The following is a 21826-nucleotide window of genomic DNA, read 5'->3' as shown; positions in this document are numbered from 1 at the left end:
GTTGGCAGTGCCTGAAGTCTATTTTACTGCACAGCATGAACCAATACAATACCAGTTAAATGTCGCAGATCTCCAAACCGACCTCCATGGTTGAGGAATGATGTGTTGGCATTGGTACGGAAAAAGTCGAGACTTTATTGCCGATTTAAGAATACGGGTCTGGGGGTGATGAAGAAAAATACAAGACGGTCAAGAGAGAAGCGGCGTCCAAGGTTCTGGAGGCAAAACGGACGTATGAGAGAGGCCTTTGTAGTACGGGTTCTATGAGGTCACTTTACGCTATGTCAACTCGGTCAAGAAAAGTACTCCGACTATTGATGTTCTTCGAAAGTGCGATGGCTCTCTTCACAAAGAGACTGCTGAGAAGTTGTTGATACTGAGCAAACAGTTTTCATCCATTTATAATCAGGCTACTGATGTTCACAAGCTCCTGCCAACCATTGAAAGGATACCCGGAGGACTGAACAACCTGAGTTTTACTGTCGAAAGTGTTCACCGTAGAATTAAAAGCTTAAAGCCGTCTAATTCTTGTGGCCCGGACAAAATTTCCGCCACTCTTATAAAGAAGTTGGGTATGGCAATGGCCATCCCATTAGCCATTTGTTTAACCGATCTTTTTGTACGGGATCTGTGCCCATAGACTGGACAAGTGGAAATTTATACCCCCTTTTTAAGGGAGGCAACCAACAAAGTGCTGCAAACTACCGACCCATCTCTCTGATCTCAACTGCGTGTAAAATCATGGAAGGCTTGTTAAAGGAAATATTGATGCGTATTTGGATGAGGCGAATATTTTTGTCGGATGATCAACATGGGTTTCGTAAAGGACGATCCACAACAACAAATTTGCTAGAACATGTTGAATATGTCCGTGGGGGTCGTTGACGCAGGAGGAACAGTGGACACCATCTATCTCGATCTTAGTAAGGCTTTTGACACTGTCCCCCATTCAATACTATGCACAAGTTGCAGGGGATCGGTATTGGTGGGTCGGTGAGGAGGTGGATTGGCAATTGGCTCCTGAACAGAAGGCAGAGGGTTGTCCTCAACGGTAAAGAGTCGTCTTGGGAAGAGGTGAAGTCGGGTGTGCCACAAGGTAGCGTTCTAGGCCCGCAACTCTTTTCAATTTTCATCAACGACCTTGCTGTCTTGGGAGAAACCAGGATCCTGAAATTTGCCGATGATGCGAAGATATTCAGGCATATTAATGACAGTTGTGATACTGAGAGACTACAACAAGACCTAGATAGAATGATCGACTGGGCAATGGAGAACGGGATGTCCTTCAAACGCAAAAAAGTGTACATGGATTCGTTTCGGCCGCAGAAATTGAATTCTGTTTATTCTGTAAGAGGAAAAGTGCTGGAGCGAGTTGAGGTCATGAGAGACCTTGGTGTGATGGTCGACAGTAAACTGTCATTTGCGACTCATAGTGCTACAGTGACAACGAAAGCCAGTCGGATGATGGGGATGATTCGAGAAGAAATTTTACAACCCGGGATCAAGAAGTAATGACCAAGCTTTTAAAACTTATGTTAGACCATCGCTTGAGTACGCGTGCCAAGTCACCAATCCTTTATTCGTCAGGGATGCCCTAAAAGTATGAGTCTATACAACGGAGTTTTCACCCGTATGGCACTTCCAAGGAGTACAGAGGACTACGAACATCGTCTCAGAACCTTGGGTTTGAAATCTCTGGCAGACCGCAGAAAGAAGCTAGACTTGATCCTAACGTACAGACTTGTGAACGATTTGATGGATGGTTGGAACACGGGCCCAACCACTCACTTTGGTTTTAATTTCGCCAAGGACATTGCCCACCATTCGACGCGAAGGGTTGAACTAGATCTCCAGGCCTCCTTTCATGCGAACAAATCTGGTTTAAACTCATTTTTTGCTCGCTCCGTCAAATATTGGAACCAGCTACCCCTGAACATCCGTTGGTCAAGAAAATTGGCCGTGTTCAAACATCAACTAGACAACAATGTACTTACTAATATCTCATAATCGTATTCCATCTCTGTGTTGCTTTTTCTTTCTTTTTTTTCTTTCTCTTCTTTCTTTTCTCATTACTTACCAATACTTCTTTATACGTCTCACCTGATGTCTTGAGTGGTTCTTTAATAATAATAATAATAATAATATCATGACCACCAGCGTCACTTACTATTTCGGCATTAATCGTCAAGTGGCATCAAAACTTGTGTGCGTTTCATTTGAAGCAAATGTTAGAGGCAGAGCGGACGGCAGGCGGTTTTTGAGGTTCCTGCCAAAGAAACCAAAGGCTGGTGAGAAGCCATTTGCCATGGGGGTACATTTCCAGTAGAGAAATGCTTCCCGAAAGGCAGCGTTATCTTTTACACCAAATTTGCGTAGCAACATTTTGATTGGTTTAACCGCCGCCTCTGCCAACCCGTTAGAACGTGGATGGTGCCGATGTTTCATGGATGATTCCATATTCGTTGCAGTATGCTTAAAATTGATCTTTAAATCGAGGGCCGTTTTGTGATTTGAGGTGTCCAGGGAAGCCAACGTCACAAAACCTGGTCAAGAGTGCTCTCCAGACAATATTAGTTGATGAAGAACCCAGATGTGTAACAAAAGGTAATCCTGAGTATCGATCCACCATCACCAGAAAGGTCTTTCTGCTTAGATCAAATAGGACGACGCTCATGGTTTCGATTGGGTAAGAGGCGGAAGAGGAAAAAACAGTTTCATGTTACTGACTTGGGAGAGCTGCAATGCATACTTGCCAACTCTTGATCCATTGCTTTACATCATTGATCATACCCGGCCAGTAGAACACCTAGTTGGCTAGTTGCGGCGTTTTTGTGACTCTAGAATGTGAAGCGTTGTAGTAGGTCCAATACTATTGGGGAAGCAGCGCTAGGGACAAGTATGCAGTCAACCACTAGGACTAGGGCCCCTTCCACGCGTAGTTCATCCCGGACCTGAATGTATGGGGACAATGCCTGAGGAAAACATTGGTCATTCATCACACAACGCAATAGTTGAGAGCACTCGTCATCCGTGTTATTTGAGATGATGACGAAGGATGGATCCGTAGCTGAGATGACAGAGTACAATGTAATGTCAAATACAAGGTCAGCAGGAAAGGCTGGGGCTCTGCTGAAGGTTTCAGCAATTACGTGATTTTTGCCCGCAGACCCGATGACACCAAAGCTGTATTGGGAGAGATTTTCCCTTAACCTTTGTTATCGAGAACTCGCAAGTGCTGTCAAGGGTCGTTCAATCACACCGAGGATAGGTCGGTGGTCAGTTATAACCTTAAATTCAGGGATGCCTCGTAAGTAGTGGTCACACATTGTGATAGCCCACCAGATAGCCCTCATTTATAGCTCAACAGTTGCATAGTTTGTCTGAGCAGATGTTAGGGAGCAGGAGCAGGAGCCACATTGGATTAACTGTGGTCGATTGTTGGTCTCTCTTTGGATCAAGGCATAGCCCATCCCATATAATTTGTTCGCATCTGTCAAGAGTTCTGTCTTGAGATATGGGTTGAACGGCTTTACAAGTGCAGGTGAGCATAGAACAGTTTTCGCATTTTTAAGCTCCTCCTCATGGGCTGGTAACCATACCCATACACTTGTCTTCTTCAACAGTTCTCTCATTCACACCGTTAAGTACGCGCAGTCAGGGAGAAATGATCCCAATAGATTGGCTAAACCAAGAAGGTCCATAGCCCTGTGAAATTCTTTTGCGTTTTGAAAAGTCTAAGAACATCCACTTTGGAATGATCTGGTCTTAGACCGGTGGACAACATTACAAAACCAGCGATCTTCACGGATTGACCTGTCTTAACTTTATCCATTGAAATCTTAATTCCCTGTTTCCGACAAACTTCAATGACAACTTCAAGCCTGTTGTATGGCTGTTGTTCAGTTGGTGCTTGAAGGCAGATGTCATCGACAATCTTGGCGATCCATCGTTTGTGTTTCAGCTCCTCGGAGGCCAAATCTGTACGCAGGCTAAACACGTCTCCACTGCATTTCCATCCCATCAGGGCAACAGTAGGCCGCCATTTTCGACTCGGTAGTAGAAAGGCACAAAGGTGAGAACTTTCCTTGTCCAATGGTATTTGGAATCAGCCATGCACTGCGTCAAGCTTGGCAAAACATTTAGATTCTGGGAGGATTTCTCGCATCAAGTCAGGCACAGATGGGAAAGGATGCATAGGTCTTTTTGTTGCCTTATGATGTTGTCTGTAACCAACCACGAGAAGAACTTTAACATTGGATTTGGGGACAAAATGTGCCGGGGAGCACCAATCAGCCGGTACATCACACCTGATCATCATATTGGATGCCTCAACTTCCCGACAAAGAGCAGCTGCAGGTTGATTGAAATGAAGGGGTACTGCACTGGCTGTGGTGACATGGCAAGTTTAACGTTTGTATTAAAATCTATTTCAATTTTCATTTGAGCTCCCTTCATAGCTCCAGCAACGTCACCTAATGAAGATTACATCAAGTCCCCTGGCGATCTCAATAGTTTGATGAGTATGGGATCAGATCGCCAGGTCGATCCTCGAAGCGCCGAATTGTTCGCATTGTGTCAGCCCTATATTTAGTTGGTTCAGGAATGTATTCCTTCTTCATTGTAGTAGGAAGAAAGATGTTTTTAATTGCTACTTTCTCAATAAATTCTGCTCCAGAACCCAGTTGAGAGGTGAGGTTGGGCAAAGGTTTGGATTGCTACCGCGTGCACTGGATTATTGCAATGATGGGCTGCTGGAAAATCCCTAGGAAGATGCCTACGACTAGATCAGGTCAGGAGAGAGTGCTCTATAAGCAGTTGGAGATATTTGCAGAAGTAAATTGCATTCTCCCTGCCCAACACCACGGTTTCCGCCAAACGATATCACCCCAGTGGCTTCTCACAGAGACGTACATGTGGCTATTGATTCGCTCTCAGAGTATGGCACCGCTTTCATAGAATTTACGGCAGCTGCTGGTCTTATAATCAACCCTGAAAAAATATTTATTCGATTCACACACACCCAGTTCTTAGCTCCCTCCTGGGCATCACTAATGAAGCTGGGCAGTATAATTGTGCCCTCAAGTCCAATAATGACTGTTCTTGGATCAACACTTGGTTCTGCACTCAGCTTCACTGACACAACAAGGCTATGGTCAGTGANTCCGCCAAACGATATCACCCCAGTGGCTTCTCACAGAGACGTACATGTGGCTATTGATTCGCTCTCAGAGTATGGCACCGCTTTCATAGAATTTAAGGCAGCTGCTGGTCTTATAATCAACCCTGAAAAGATACTTATTCGATTCACACACACCCAGTTCTTAGCTCCCTCCTGGGCATCGCTAATGAAGCTGGGCAGTATAATTGTGCCCCCAAGTCCAATAATGACTGTTCTTGGATCAACACTTGGTTCTGCACTCAGCTTCACTGACACAACAAGGCTATGGTCAGTGACTTAAAAGACAGACTTGGAACATTCCGACGCATTGCACCTCACATACCAAGGGGAAGACTGCTCCAAGAAATTGCCCATGCTCTAATCTGGGGCAAGTTAGAATAGTGTGCGCGAGTCACCAGGGAGCCTCCGAGGATATCAAAGTGACCATGAAAGTGTCCCTGGCCCTGACTTCTCCGCTCAGGTAGTCCTAAACGTCGCTGCAAGATTCCTGCTCGGAATTCGTCGATCAGACCATGTGAGGGCGGCTAATATGGCTGACAAACTTGGTTTCTTAAGTCTTAACCAAGTTGTGGCGCAACAATCACCTATTGCAGCCTGGAAGTGTTCAAACGAGTGCAATGGGGGTGTTGGGCCACTGGATCACGATGCCAATTTCATCTACCTCAATACCAGGACTGCCACTGAGAAGCTGTTGAGGCCATGTTCCTCATCAACTGCTGGCAGGAACATCACCACAATCTGGGAGCCATCTACAGAACTTCGGAGGGCTGTCTCTCTCTCTGCAGCTAAATCAATAGCAAGACATCTTGCCTTCAGAACCCAATTCTGAATATACGATTACACTCCAACATTTTGATTCCTTGATGACACTAAGGAACTGATCTGTGATACCTTCATGCACATTCCTATTTATACTTTTAAATTCTGACCATTTCTTGAAGAGTTTGTTGAACCCATAGCAGCTGCAAAGCTAGGGCCCTCCTATCATTTTAGTTCAGAAAATCGAAATTATCATTCTATGAATACTACTACATCAACTCGGTCAAGGCAAATTTTGGTGACAAATTGAAATGCTGGCTATGAAATTAAAACGTGTAAAAGCTAGGCAATTCCAATTGCCATGCACATTCTAAAGTGTTTTGGAAACTATTGACTAATCATTAATTTGATGAGTATTTCAATTTTTTTAGCATCTTCTTTCTTTTGAAGGGTGGTCTCGAATTTCCGAACAGTTTAGCAGTAAGGAAGCTTGCAAAATAAGGGTCTCTCCCTTTTTTCCATGCAAGTTCCTTGGAGGAATCATTTCAAAAATGGAGGAAAGTATCATAAATTTTAGTTGCATCGATGGTACGTACTGAAACGGAAAGAAAAGTAAAATTTTGAAACTAAAAGTATCCTTGGCTTCATTAAAAATAAATTTATGCCAATTTGGGTCCACACTTACCAATTTGATCAAATTTACAATGTGCCAAAAGTTCATGGAGATTTGGACGTGTCCTAATAAAGGAAAAAACTTTTGTCACACCCCAAGGTTTTCCCTGGGTCAAAATATCTAAAACTAACACTTAGGACAGTTTAGTAACTCCTCAATGAACTGAATTCCACGTTAGGGAAATGAGGGGACCACAAGGAAAAAATCAAATAAGCGCAATAAATGACTTACAATTTGAGTTATCATAGTTGTAATAAATTTCGTTTGAAAGTAAGTCAATTGTAGTTGAATATAGTTCAAAACCAATTGGCACAAATATGAGGACATCAGGTGAATTTCAAATAGCAAATAGTTCAAGTGCCAAATGCTCTTTAATGTGTCAAGGGGCTCTTTTTATCCTTGAAGTAATTTGCCTTGGTGTGGTTTGCTTTTTCAGTTCATGGTGAGTGGTCGCCTTGGTCTGTGCCCTCCTGTTCAATTGATTGTGGTTGGGGTACTATGATTTCCAACCGGGAATGCAACAATCCACCTCAAAACAATGGAGTGAATTGTCGCGGAAACAAAACGGATTCTCAAGGTTTACCTTGTAACGAACAGAAATGCCAAGGTTCAGGTAATAAATGAAGCAAATAGATAACACACTGTATTTCGGTAGTGTTTATTGTTTATTGTATGTCCACTCAAGCATGAAATTAGAGGAAATCTCTCTCGGGCTACCCTTCTGCGGTTACTGAACCCAAGCAGCGCATACGGTCGGATTTTCACCCCCTCATCAGGGTTGGTGCCGCCTTCATCAGAAGTGGGGAAAGAAGACATTGTGAGCCCCAATGTTATTTTGCCACTTCTTCCAAATCTAGTAAATCTGGGGCCCAAATACTCTTGGAAGACGGCCTCCAAAATTGGTGGTTAATTACTCTTATGTTACAATTAGCAATATGACCTACCTGGTTTAATTTGGCCTTTAAGTGAATGTCTTGCCAGCTAGTAATAATGGTCTTGCCCTTACGTTATCACGTCACTTTGTATGACCCACAATCTGGGCGACGTATTTTGGGTCATTTGAGCCAATCAAACACCCCAGCACTGTCTATTTTGACTACTATGCCGACTTGTATGTTTTCGGCTATTCTGGACGATTGCCCCAAACTTCTTGTACACACTTTTGGTGATGCCAAACCTAAAGGGTGTAAAGAAATTAAGGGCCTCCATGGCTGTTTTTCACAACATTTTTCTCTACTCGAAGATTTTTTTGACATTAAACCACAAGCATTCATTAAGAGGAATTGTTATGAACCTAATCACATATTACAAATGGTTTGATATCCTGGAAGCAATGGGTAGCCCTCTTATAAAGTGCCGTCAAAACAATGTCTGAAAATTCAAGTGAGCGCAGTCTGAAGGTCAGACCCAAGTCTAAAGGCATCCTGAAGGCCGGCAAATACAAAGGAACGTTGGTGAGCCTTTCAGTGTTCACTTTCAAACCATTGGAAACTGGAGACCCTCATGGAAATGCTATAAATTCTTTCAGAACAGACCGGACCAATGGCCAAAATCTGGATTTTTAAGACTCAATCTTTAGGTGGCTGATAAGTCATGATCTAGCCATCCATTCCAATACTTGATTTCCCTACTCTGGCTCCCTCTAGTAACTCCCTTCTGTTCTAGACACTTCTTCTTTACCCTTCTACCCATCCACTACTATTCCAGTAAAAAGAATAATCGGCTTGTTAATTACGAATACTTAACATGGCGTGGTCGGTATGTGGAATCGACTACGTTCTTCACGTTGTAACGTTCTTCTTCGACGAGCTTCTTTAATCTTCTCGAACATCCACTAAGATTCTTGTGCCCCATCGAACTCCTCGAAACCCAAGAATCTTGTATTCTATTCAATTTTCAAGCTATGGAAGCGGCCAAGAAAATTTTGTCGGCCACAAAGGGCATTTTCTCCCGTCATCTCAATTCCTGTGATACTTTCGTCACCGATGTGGATTCTTTAGACACGTCCGGATTGGATACATCTATGGTGGACCGAATGAACTCGCTATTCACCAAGGTGGAGACGTCTTTGGCAAGTTTGGAAGACGCCTTCGAATCTCCTTGCGAAATCTTGGACGCCGACTCGATCTCGAAGGAGAATTCCATGCTCAAACAGTTATCTGGAAACGTGAACAAGCTCCGCGAGAGAATATTGAAGACTTCAACGCGAATTCGAACCCAGGTCAGAGTCAGTTTGCAGCAGTCAAGTCTATCATCGATAAGTCCAGGTGTTACTTCTTCACCAAAGATCAATGTCGCCCTGAAGCCGGAGAGGTTGTTGACATCGAGCACTCTTGCCGAATTTCGATCATGGAAAACGGATTTCCTATTGTTCTATTTGTCCAACCGTATGGAACAATTCCCCATCGCCGAACAACAAGGGCATCTTTGCTCGTGTCTGGAGCTCAAACTCCAGCAGATTCTTCTGACGAAAAGTCAAGACGATACCCCGATTCTTGGCGATGATGGATGCATTTCCAAGCTACGCGAAATTTTTGTCCAACACATTCCGTTACTTACCAGACGCTATAACTTTTTCCGATGCGATCAACGACCTGGTGAAAAGTTCAGTAATTGGTATCTCCGTCTGCAACTTGAGGGAGAGGAGGCCGAATTATCCACGATTGGTGAGGAGGAATTGTATGTTCTTCGCCTTGTCACAGGCACATCAGATCGACGGCTACGGGAGGAATTCCTTTGCCAACCCAACCCTTCACGCGATATCCTCCATTGCATAGCAATGGCTTGGGAGTCCGCCCACGTGGTAGAATCCACACTTTCTTAGAGTGATCATGCAACCACAATTGCGGCGGTTTCTTCCTACAAGAAGGCCAAGTCAGGCTACAAAGGCAAAGCCAAGCCTGAAACAAATCCCCGTTCTACCTCAACGGATCGGGATTGGAAATGTCTGGGCTGTGGCGGTTCGTCACATCCAGGGGGTTTGTCTCGTGAACATTGTCCAGCACGAGACAGGACATGTCACAAATGCGACAAGATCGGCCATTTTTCTTCAATTTGTACACGTGGACGGACGTGGCGTGGCCGATCCAAATCCCGCGATGCTTCATCCAGAAATTCAAGGACCATCAATTCCACGGTAATCCACGTAAATATGGTCAAGGCCCGTCCGACTCCAACTGCCGAAGTTGAGGTTCGTCCGCGTTCCGGAACTCCATTCCACATGGTCATCCTTCCAGATACTGGTGCCACCAAAACTTTGATCTCGGCGGATCTGGTTAAAACCTACGGAATCCAGATAGATTGGTCACAATCTCGTTCTATCCGAGCAGCCAATAATTAAAAAATGCAATGTTTTGGTGTTGTTGAGCTCAAAATCACTCAACTGTTCTTTGGGCATACGTCACACCCAATATCAAGGACCAGATTCTTCTTTTCTGGCACTCCATGATTCCTCTAGGAATGTTATCTTCAACATTTCCATGTCTTCCAGAGGACGTCCAATCAATCCCAAAAGTGGACGTCCGTTTAGTCATGCCTGAACCAACCGAGAAGAAGATCAAAACCGGTATTACGGCTCTCTTGGACAAGTTTCCGTCCGTTTTTGATGCTTCTGAAGTCCTCAAGCCAATGCACGGTCCTCCCATGGCAATTCACTTGAGGGATGATGTTCCCATCAAGCCAACGCATGTCACCGTGGCTAGAAAGGTCCCATTTGCCTCCATTAAAAAAAACGGAAAAAGAATTAAAATTCATGGAGAAATCCGGTATCATTGAGATTGTTACCAAGCCTTTGGATTGGTCCAGTCCTAGTCTGGTTGTCCCAAAAACCCAACGGATCTGTTCGTCTTGTTGTGGACTTCACGGCCTTGAACAAATAAGTGAAGCGACCAATCCACCCGTTTTCCTCCGCCAAGGACATCTCAACATCAATTCCAGCCTCTTCAAAATGGTTTGTTGTTTTGGATGCGGTAAAGGGATACTGGCAGGTGGAGCTAGATCCTGGATCCAGACATCTGACGACTTTCTTGACTCCATTTGGGCGCTATCGCTACTGTCGGGCTCCCATGGGTCTCAACGCTGCAAGCAATGAATTCTGTGCTCAAAGAAATCGAGCCCTCGCTGGTATGGCTGGAGTCCGTAAGATCGTGGATGATATTCTCATCTGTGCCAATTCTTACAAGGATTTAGCGCAGAAAACTGAGGCTGTGTTGAAGAGATGCAAGGAAAACAACATCACTCTTTCCAAGACCAAGGCTCAGATTGGTTCATCCGTGAAGTTTGCTGGATATGTGATTGGTCCCGACGATGTACGCCCGGACCCAGCCAAGGTGGCAGCTATTTCTAAATTCCCGACTCCCACCAACCTCACAGATTTGCGATCGTTCTTGGGCTTGACCAATCAGTTGGGTCAGTTTGTACCCGATCTGGCCCATGCATCCCAACCTTTCAGGAGCCTGTTGAAGAAGGAAATGCTATTTCAATGGTTGCTGGATCATCAAGTATCATTTGATGCGGTAAAATCAATACTTACCAATCCCAAAGGTCCAGTCCTGGGTCATTTCGATCCTTCATTGCCCACCTTCCTTCTCACCGACGCTTCTTGCTTGAAGGGATTGGGATACTCTCTTTTACAAACGCATGCCAACGGCCAATCCAAATTAAATAAATGTGGATCACGTTACCTGTCCGATGCTGACACTCGGTATGCCGTTTGTGAGATTGAAGCCCTGGCTGTTCAGTGGGGGGGCAAAAGTGCCGAATTTATCTTCTGGGCATGTTCTTTATGGTGATAACCGATCATAAGCCCCTTCTCGGAATTTTCAAGGGTTCCAAACTGGCCTTCATGGATAATCCTCGTCTTCAACGGATGCTCACCAAGCTGTCAGGATACACCTTTGATATCCAGTGGACGCCAGGCAAGAGCCATCACATTACCAATTCGTTGTCCCTGTATCCGCTCCTTGATGAACCCATATCTCCTGAAGACGACGCCAATTGGGTGACCATTAACCTCACCACCGTCCAAGCTCATGCCCATCCTGATTTAGCATTGGACTTGATTTAAAAAAGTGCCAAAGAGGATATTAATTATCAAGCGGTGGTCTCTACTCTTCTGTCTGGCCAATCTCCCAAATCCTTGCCCCAACCTCACCCGTCCAAATTATATTCAAAGCAATGGGGTGATTTGTCTTTTGACGAAACCACGGGTCTTTTTACCTTCAAGGACACCGCATTGTCTTGCCGCAAGCTTCTCGTCCATCCATTTTACGTGGTCTCCATGCTTCCCATCAAGGCATTTGCCGCACTCGCGCCTGGGCTCGCCATCTTTATTTTTGGCCGGGCATGAATAATGACATTGATCAGGTTGTGAGTTCATGCTCAGCCTGCCAAGAACATCGTCCGAGTCAACCGGTGGAACCCCTGATCCAATCCACGGCCTCCCGACCCTTTGAGGACATTTCTGTGGACATCTTTGAGAGTGCTGGGGCCCATTACCTCATCATGGCGGACCGATTTTCGGGCTGGCCGTGCGTGGCTCGTCTATCCCGGATGGACACCCAGGCTGTCATTGATATCCTATAAGATTGGTTTGTGGATTATGGGATCCCGCAAATGATTCGATCTGATGGCGGTCCTCAATTTCGATCTCAATTCGCGGAATTTTGCCATCATCATCATATTACTCACAAGCTAGCGTCCGCCTATCATCCGGTCTCCAATGGACACATCGAATCCACCGTCAAATCCATGAAAATTCTTCTTCAGAAGCATGGCCATGATTGGCGCTCCTTTTGTGGATCTCTCCTGGATTGGCGAAACGTTCCCCGTGCCGACGGCCTCAGCCCGGCTCAATGGCTTTTCAACCGTTGACTCCGCACCCGTTCACCCGGCCATGGCCAACTCTACGAGCGGCTCTTGGAGCAGGATTGGCTAGCGGCCCTGGAGAAGTGGAGGGGAGAGGCGGAGATCTTGCTCACTTCGATGCCCACGCGCTCACCCAAGATCGACCCATGTTGACGCCTCCAAGTAGGGTTTTCGTCCAGAATCCTCGGACCAAGAAATGGGATCCTTCGGCCTTGATCCTCAGAACTCAACCTGATGGACGATCCTATGAAATCTTGATGGATGGCTGTTCATTTATTCGGAACCGATGTCATCTTCGTCCCCATCCCACCAAATCATCCCATCAACCAGACGCCTTGGAGGACACACCGATAAATGGCAACCCTGACGCTCCAGCGCCCATTCTTCGGCGAGGTACCAGATCCCGACCGAAAACCGTCCGCTTCAGAGCATCATGATTACTTTTAAATTAGTTATTCTATGCGCCATCCTGGGGGAAGATGATAAGTCATGATCTAGCCATCTATTCCAATAGTTGACTTCCCTACTCTGGCTCCCTCTAGTAACTCCCTTCTGTTCTAGACACTTCTTCTTTACCCTTCTACCCATCCACTACTCTTCCAATAAAAAGAATAAACGGCTTGTTAATTACGAATACTTAACAGTGGCTAGACATCAGAAGGTTACTAATCTCCTTTGGAGTAAAATTGGATCATTCGTTGTATGGTGTTAGGTTTTTCAATAATCCCTTTCAATGAAAACTGGAGATTCAATCTGATCAAATCATTCTTTGACTTAGGGGGTAGGGTTTTCAGAAGCGGCAAAGAGCGGCCCTTAATTTCTTTCCACCCTGTAAGCACAACCTACGTATTCCATCGTATTCACACTGATGGTCAGTCCGTTTATTCAAAGCCCCGTCGTTTCGCTGGAGATAAGTTCGAAGTGGCCAAGGCTGAGTTCAAGGCAATGTTAAAGATGAAGATATGTTGCCGTTCATCGTCGGACACGGCCTCGCCTCTCCACGTTGTTCCCAAGGCTGACAGGGGCTGGCGTTTAGTGGGAGACTACAGGCGGTTGAATGATATAATTGTCCTGGATTGTTATCCGATCCCGCACAACCAAGATTTCGCCAATAGTTTGGCTGTTTGTACAATTTCCTCCAAGGTTCCCGTCCGAGGGTACATTCAAATCCTCATGCATCCTGATGATGTTACAAATAAAATAAATAATATGCTTGGACAGAGTAATCAACCACCAATCTTGTTTATTGGAGGCCGTCTTCCAAGTTTCCCTGGACCGCAAATATACTAGTCTTGGAAGAACTGGTGAACAAACATGGGGGTTCACAACGAAAAGCCTCCTTTCCCCACTTTCAATGTAGGTGGCACCAACCCAGACAATGGGTGAAAAATCGGGCCGGATACGCCGTTTGGGTTTAGTAACCGCAGAAAGGTGGCCGGAATGAGATGGAATGAGGTGGTCCGGCAGAAGTGCCAAATAGCAAGGGGAAAGAGTTTTCAATGACGGAATGAGATGAGGGCGGAGTTCTACTGGCAGGGCATCCACGAATAAGGTCCGTCACAAGATGCACGGCTCGTGATCTCCCCAAAACGCCAACATATCGTCCATGAGCAGGGAGGGTGCCCAACAGGAGTTGGGCCATTCAATAAGGCGAGAGGGAAAAAGTGGCCAGTAACCGGCGATCCAAGGAATGATCCAAGGAAGCCACGAGGTAGTAATATTTGGTCTCCTCTGTCACCATGCCTTGCAGCACGAATTGGTCCTTGGCTTGGGCAAATCACACCTTGGATTGTGCTGCCCAAAAGGGAGGCAGTTTGACTGAGACCAAAGAGAGTCAAGACTGAGATGGTGGAGCCGAAATGGCAGGGTCCACGTCCAAACGATCCTTGGATTCGGCCGTGATTTGAGAATCAGGTCGGGGTCACCAATAAAGCACGTAATTGTAACGGACCACGTTGGTCCGCCAACAAGCCGGTAGATGGTAATTGACTGATTTGTTCATGAAAATTCTTAGCTATTTATACAAAGAAAGTGACTAGGAGGGAGAAATGAGGGTCGAGCATGAACAGGGTCGCCAAATAGTCAAGTACTTGTGTTGGAATGAGATTTACGAAATAAAACAATTCTAAGTTAACTTGGAATGAGCGGGAGCAAACTTGAAACATAGGAGCAAGAGCATCCCTATAAATTCATCCAATCCTTTGAGGCTACCTATCCAATGGAATGTATAGCACTTGATCTCTTTGAATGTTATGGCCGTAATTATCTCGTCATGGTGGATGGCTTCAGTGGTTATCCGTTCATTGATCGCCTCAAGACCACCATTGCAACGAAAATATGTGATGTGTTAATTGAATGGTTGTGGGACTATGGCTTTCCAAAGTTCATCTGCTCTGATAATGGGCCACAGAACTTTTCGGCTATCTTTCTTCAAATTTTGTAAGACTCATGATATCCGCCATTCAACATCAAGTCCGTATCATCCATGAAGTAACGGACATGCCGAATCAGCCGTGAAAAATATGAAATACCTACTCCAGAAACGTGAATACAATTATCTTGCATTCCGTTAAGCCCTCCTAGGGTGGCGAGACACCCCCCGGACGGATGGCTTCAGTCCGGTACTTTGATTCTTTGGTGGCAATTTGAGAATTGTTTTACCAGCCGTCCGCCAAGATATGTTATTTTCCTCTCATTCACAAAGCCTTTCCTCTTAACTTTTGCATTTAGCTATTGTGTGAAGACAATTTGCTTTTAGTCTTGAAATAAAAAAAATCCTGCTTAAACCAACCCACACATACCATGCACAAATTGAAATGAACTCTCTCATCCATTCCATTCTAGATGCTTTTTCGACAAAATAATGACCTCTCAGTAAAACTCAATAAACTAAACTGGATTTAAGAAAACGGTTTTCGTTAAAAACATGTTTCTTTTGGCTTAGGTATGTTTGTCTGATACCGCGGCTGACTTATGTCGGATGAAATGACTGAAAACCTGACGATGCACTTGAAACTTTTAGATTTTATTCGCGACAACCATTCACTCATGTTGGCAACGTAGGAACAAATTCGTCTCTTCCTGATTCTCTTGTTTCCATATTCGTTTTTCTCATCCAACCTTCCGTAAGAAATGCAAACTAATTATAGAGCGCCATCTTTGGGAGTTTGGTTGATTTGGCACTAACATTGTCAATTACAGTCTTCTCCCCAATGCGGCGCAATTGATGAAAGAAATTAGTAAGTTTTGGTGTTGATTTTTTCTTACATTGTTTCCAACCAAGGTGACGTCCGAACAGTGGATACATTTCCAAAGACCGCTCCTCAAAGAATCCAATCATTGATGGTGTGTTGTGGCATAATTCGCCAAGTCATCGTCAGAGGCAATTCGCCATCAATTCTAGCCAAAAAGTAGGCATGTTGCTTGCCTATTTCCAATATTTCGATATGAGATGCGCCAAAATATGACTTGAATTTGTTAATCCACACCCGCATCTGTGAAGGATAGAATTCCAAGGTCAAATACAGAGGCTTCAAATCGGTGGCCATGCGAAATTAGGCGTTGCGCTCAGGCGTTGGATCAGGGCCCCTCTGACCTGTTCCAGACTCAGCCCATCATGCGGCAGAGGAAGCAATTCTTGCAGAAACGCTGAGTCGGCTCATGAGCTCCTCCCTCACCTGATTCCTGTTCCAAGGTGACTTTGCTGTCTTCTAGCTTGAGCTCCTTGAATAATTCCACAATCTTTCCAAGCCAAGCTTGAAGTGATAATCGATCTAACCATTTCCCTGTCGACATCCACACCTGCGACACCTTTTAACCAGACACCAGAGAGCTTTTCACTTTGGATGTTGCAATGTGACTATTTTCCCTCAGGAGGTACTTCGCGGAATTTCCGTGGCAAGGGTTTCTTCGTGACCTCTCCATTTGAAAGCTCAAACGGGGCTGTCATCGATAAAGCAGGATTGTGCCTCCTCAACTCGTTAACTGGGCAAGATAGCTGGGAGACGTAAACGATTGTTTAGGAACCCCAATGCCAATGATTATTCATTTGTCCTACCCAAGCCATCTTCAATTGATGTGCCCAAGCAATCATTGGCGTACCATATTGACGACTTGCAACAGGGCTTGGAGTACTGGGAACGAAGAGGAAAGCTCTCTGAAACAGTTTGGTCCAAGAAGACGTTTCAGTTTTGCGTTACCTCATAATCGAGTGCTTGAACATGATGATGGAAATCATTGAGCACTCTCTCAGCGGGAATGCATCTGAGCAGGAGGTAACGCATAGCTCTGCAAAACTTTGCTAGAAGACGTTCAAACTTTGTTAGAACGTGGGAAGTTCAGTTTATCCATTTTGAATAAGGACAGTGAAGTTCAACGTTTTGAGTCTGGACCCAGGAAGCCGTGAAGAGCCAGGAGGACCTATGGAAGTGCATTGCATACATCAGTAAACCAGCATAGACATGTTGAATGGTCTAATATTTATCTAAGTGCATAATATAAAAACCGTGTTTGATATGATAATGAAGTGAGATGTGGCAAAGTGGCTAGCATAATTTCCTTTCATGAGAGGGGTCTGCAATTCGATTCTCCTCCCCAGCCTTTCTCAAGGAAGCTTTTAGACGTTAGCCACAGCCTAACGGATAGTGATTATAGCACCCCCCATTGGAATAATATGCTGATGAAGTGATGGCAAGCTTCGCTAGCCAGGCACACTCCTCTGACTCTGGCTCCCTTAAAAAACGAAAGCAAGGTATTATTGCGTAGGCGTGATCGGCTCCAATGTGGCTTTCGGGGTAAGGGGGACTATACTAGCTTCCCTTGTTACTCTAAACACGTCCAGCAACGCTTTAAAAGTGATCGAGTTTTCCACCATGCCAACGTGCCACTTCTCCCCACTATTGGTGCGAGCTTGATCACCCAAAAATTCTTGGCGCCTCCTTGCCTAAAAATCAAGCCACGATTCCGCTGGNTGGTGCGGAAATGCAGGAGAATGGAAAATTGAAACGGGTTCACACGTTCTTCAATGAACGTTTCCTCCCTATTCTCTAGACCAACCGAGGAATCTTCAAACGCATCAGTGAGCTGGAAGTCATCACCCTCTATTTCCGCTAAGGACGATAAATAATTAATGCAAGACTCAACTTGTCAGCGTAGAGGCCTTTCAACATAGTCATTGCCGATTCATATGCACTTGAAGATCAAGGATTGATATGGGCTATCTCGTTTAAAGCCTCGCCTTCAAGGACGCTCTTAACAAGCTTGAACGCCACTATCAGATTGCAACCATGAAGTGTTTGGACAGTCTCATGCGCAAGATCTCTCCAGGAATAGTGATTCTAAAGGAAATCCCGATCAGCTTTATCCCCATCAAATTTGGGTTGGACGTGCTTGGAAGAGTCATATTCATCGGCAGACTTGGCTTGATAAACCGCCATTGTGTTCACGGCCGATGAGCTGGGTGGAACACTACATGGATACGCTTCTTCTTTGAGCTTGGGTCAATATGAAAAACGTTGGAAATGGGCTTGCTTGGTTTGCTTAAATGAAGTGAGCAGATGCCCAATCCTCTTACTTAGGTCGGCGGCCATTTGAACCAAGTCATCGGACATGTAGTTTTTGGTCAACTCTGCTTCCATTACTTGGGGTTGATAAAGGTCAAGGCCATGAGGCCTTTCTCCAGGTGTGGGATGCGAGCCACTGACAAACGCAAATGGAAATCCGAGTCGTCTGGAGTTGCAACCCCATCTGGGAGCAACGGAGCAAAATCGATGTCAAGGGCGAAATCTGCTGTCATCCTCTTGACCTGGCCCATGATGAATTCCAGCAGGGACAAGGACGCCTGACTCCCCATTGACGGCGATGAATGAGGGGGAAATCCTTCCCGTACCAGTCAAAGTCCCGTACCAGACTCCGTAGCACTCAGATGGGGGGCCGGATCAGCTAACCCCCACGGCTATACTGCTGAGGGGACGTGTTGATCTCGGCCATTCTTCCAATTGAAAGCGTTCTATTAAGAAAAAGGTGGTTACCTTAAGAAACGCGTTGGGAATTCAGTTTTGGAAGAAACATGTTTTTAACGAAAACCGTTTTCCTAAATTCAGTTGCTTTATTGAGTTTTATTGAGAGGACATTATTTTGTCGCAAAAGCAGGTGGAATGGAATGGATGAGAGAGTTCATTTCAATTTGTGCATGGTATGTGTTGGTTGGTTTAAGGAGGATTCTTTCAGTTCAAGACTAAAAGCAAATTGTCTTCACACAATAATTAAATACAAAAGTTAACAGGAAAAGTTTTGTGAATAAGAGGAAAATAACATATCACCAAAATTATAGTTTGTGCTTTCTTTTTCAGGGTTCTTGATCTGACACATGGGAATAAAATCCCCTGTAAATTTGTATTGTAGCCATCATTTTTGGTCACAGTGGTCAAAAAGCCCTATCAAATTTCCAAAGAAACATCCAACTACATTTTGCCAGCTCAGAAAATCATGAGAAACAATTTCGATTTTATCGCTTTGTGAAATTCTAGCCCACGTAAAAACTTACATACCTAAAAACAATGTAGAAACCAAAATTCTCAAAAATGTGATAAATGAAATTTGGAACACACCTTTTGCAGCACTTGCGTAGAAATTATGATTGGTTTTAATGGCAATTGTTACCCGTTTTTAGCTCCAAAATTCCCCATTTACATCGTAACTTAAATTCCCAATGAATTAGAACAGATTTTCACAACCACAAATTAAGGTTTTTTCCTTTCTGTTGCAGTATCTCAAAATTGTTTAAAATGTTGAATAATCTTACTCAAAACCCTGCAAAAATCCAGATTTTCTAGAACATATCGTAGAATCAAGGAAAGCACACTGAAATAGTCATTAACATTAAAGAAGCAGTTTTTAATCAGTTCTTTGATCTTTTACTTTTATGATTATGAAAACTTGTATCAGTTCTTTGGGAATTTAATCAAAAATATTATCGGGACATTCTAGAGCTAAAAAACAATGAACATAGGGCCACTAAATCCTATACAAGTAACATTTAGGTAGATTACTTCCTACTGCGCTACCAAATAAAATCAATTTCATTGGGAATCTTGACCGTTATTGCTTGGTGAACACTGTTTCAGATTTTAGATAAAAAAGATTCCAATACTGATGATCTTTATTGCTTAATAGTTTTGGAATTCCCTGGCCATTATGGGGCTTGGGGCGTGACGGAAATTTGTCCGAGTGCACATGGTTTTGTAACATCAATGAAAACTAGGGCTCAGGAACCACAGGGTGGCTTTGCTGACGATCGAGGCATGACGGAAGTCAATCTCGTCTGTGATGATGGAAGTCTTTTGCGAAGTGCCCATGATCTGACAGGAACCATTGGAGAGATGAAGAGCTGTCCCCTCGGGTACAATGCCGCCAGGGTTAAGATGGAACCGAAAAATGTCGGTACTTGCAGTTAAATCAAATTGAAGGACAAGTGGATTGATGAGCGAGTACTTTTATTTTTCAGAGCGATGATACAGGTGCCAATTGCTTGCAATTGTGGTGTTTGTCTGATGAGACTTGGCATCAAAGCGAATGCAGTGAATGGGGATATTACTCCGTACAAAGTTGTGATTCTAACGAGGTGATATGTGGTTTGAGGACCAGATTGGACAATCAAACGCCAAATAAGCAATCTGGCATAAATGACATTCATATAACTTGTTGTTCAGGATACCCTTAACCTTTAACTTGTGTTTTCGTACAGATTTTTTAATCGATTTTTAATCATATGTTTGAAGTTGTTTCCATATACATTTGTTTACCTATTTTTGTGCATGTTTATACTGCACACAAATTGACATGACCGTGAGTTGCAAATAAAGAGCCTTATTAAAATGCGTTTATAGAGCACCTTCAAGCCCCCGAGAATCCAGGCTAGTTCGAACAATTAAGTTCACCTCTCTTCTTTTTCAGACTCCTTTATTGTTTAATGTGTCTCCTTCTAATATTCGTAGGGAATAAGTAAGCCTTATTGATCCGTTAGCAGTCCTCAAATCAGACTTGGACAAATTTCTAAGTGTTATTCCGGATCATTGAAAAGTAAAAAAGAGACGAATTATAACCTTTCATTTAAAAAACATCGGGGATTGTAATCCCTGTAGCAGCTACAAAACCATTTCCCAAATTCTCCAACATTGGCCAAGTTCCATCTCATTTCTGTCCTTGCACGATATCTCTGGAGCAAGATTGGAGCAAGTTATGACAACCACTAAAACAACTACTTCCAGTGAAGTTACAAAGCGGAATCTGTTTTCAATGATGACTGAGAATTCAGTGACGTTGTAGTGGCCGATGTGCCCTCTTACAGTGATTTATCTCGTTCGTTCACGATTCGTATTTATTCGTATTTCCCGCCAATTATTTCCCCTTTACGCTCTCTCTGTTTTCGCGGAGTAAACATCAGTAGATTGTGGTCGAAAGTGAAAAGTGAAAAAGTGAACGTTGAGATGACAGCTGTCAAGCTGCTCTACAAACTCTAGCGCATAGACCACTGAAAATTATGGACTTATCTCGATGACCAACACTGGTCATCAGGGTGGCCCTATCAGTCTTACCATGTTGCAGGTTCGCCCTGCCCATAGCTTTCTTGAAGCTCAAGAGAACCCAATTTTCAACATATAACTGGGAGCCCTGACATCTTGGCTAACAAATCGGACCAAAGCTTCTACAGACAGCCTAAAGGTTATTGCGGCTGAAGAAGCTTTTTGTTATGACTAGCATTGGTCGAGGTATGTCAATAATCTTCAGTGGTTTAAGTCTAGCGTCATTCATGGAGGTGTTAGAGCAGATGCGAATTGGCGCGCTTGTTCACGGCACAAGTCTCACATTATCTCTCATGGATCTGTCTGGGGCCGATTTGACACTTTGCCTCCAATTATTGAATGATTAATTTATGTCCAAACGGGTTAGATAGTACGATTTCGGATTTAAATGGTATTTAGGAAGCAAGCATGATTGTCGGATGCTTTTATCAATCATGGAGTCCATTTGGGTGAGCCCTTTCCAACCTAGCCCAACTAAACTATTGCATTGAACCATTATTGCTTCAGTCCTTTATTTGGGGGTCAGATGAATGGGTCTAACAATTTGGCACTTAGTTTATCATAAAATCAACCTATTAGATGAAAGCGGTTTCTGTGGATTCAATTTAGGTTTCAATTAGGTTTGGTTTTTCACGGCTCTTTGGTAAGACGTAATTACTTTAAAACCTAATAAGTTTATTGCTCATTTATGTTTATGTCTAGCTTTAGCAGTTTCTTTCGATTTGTAGTGTAGTTTTTCTAGTTCCAAATCGTTATGTGTAGTTCTTC

General features: G+C 44.0%; 1 protein-coding gene and 1 long non-coding RNA gene across 2 annotated transcripts in view; one reads left to right on the top strand and one right to left on the bottom strand.

Moving 5' to 3' along the window:
• The window catches only part of LOC131876860 (coadhesin-like), a 33553-nt gene extending 13204 nt beyond the window's left edge, over positions 1–20349 (top strand). Inside the window, exons 3-5 of the mRNA XM_059222371.1 lie at positions 7048–7224; positions 19650–19916; positions 19981–20349. Of these exons, the coding sequence (XP_059078354.1) occupies positions 7048–7224; positions 19650–19916; positions 19981–19988 (452 nt within the window). The 3' untranslated portion in view covers positions 19989–20349. The remainder of the gene's footprint in view (positions 1–7047; positions 7225–19649; positions 19917–19980) is intronic.
• Positions 7287–10308, bottom strand: LOC131876861 (uncharacterized). Its single transcript, XR_009372827.1, has 3 exons — positions 9534–10308; positions 9171–9470; positions 7287–8770 (listed from the first exon to the last, which is right to left on the bottom strand). It is a non-coding gene; the product is annotated as an uncharacterized LOC131876861 (long non-coding RNA).
• Positions 20350–21826: the final 1477 nt, after the last annotated feature.

This window comes from Tigriopus californicus, chromosome 2 (genome assembly GCF_007210705.1).
Source record: "Tigriopus californicus strain San Diego chromosome 2, Tcal_SD_v2.1, whole genome shotgun sequence".
In the NCBI taxonomy this organism is placed as follows: domain Eukaryota; kingdom Metazoa; phylum Arthropoda; class Copepoda; order Harpacticoida; family Harpacticidae; genus Tigriopus; species Tigriopus californicus.
The sequence above is the reverse complement of the archived record's forward strand: the minus strand, read 5'-3'. Positions and strand labels throughout refer to the sequence as shown.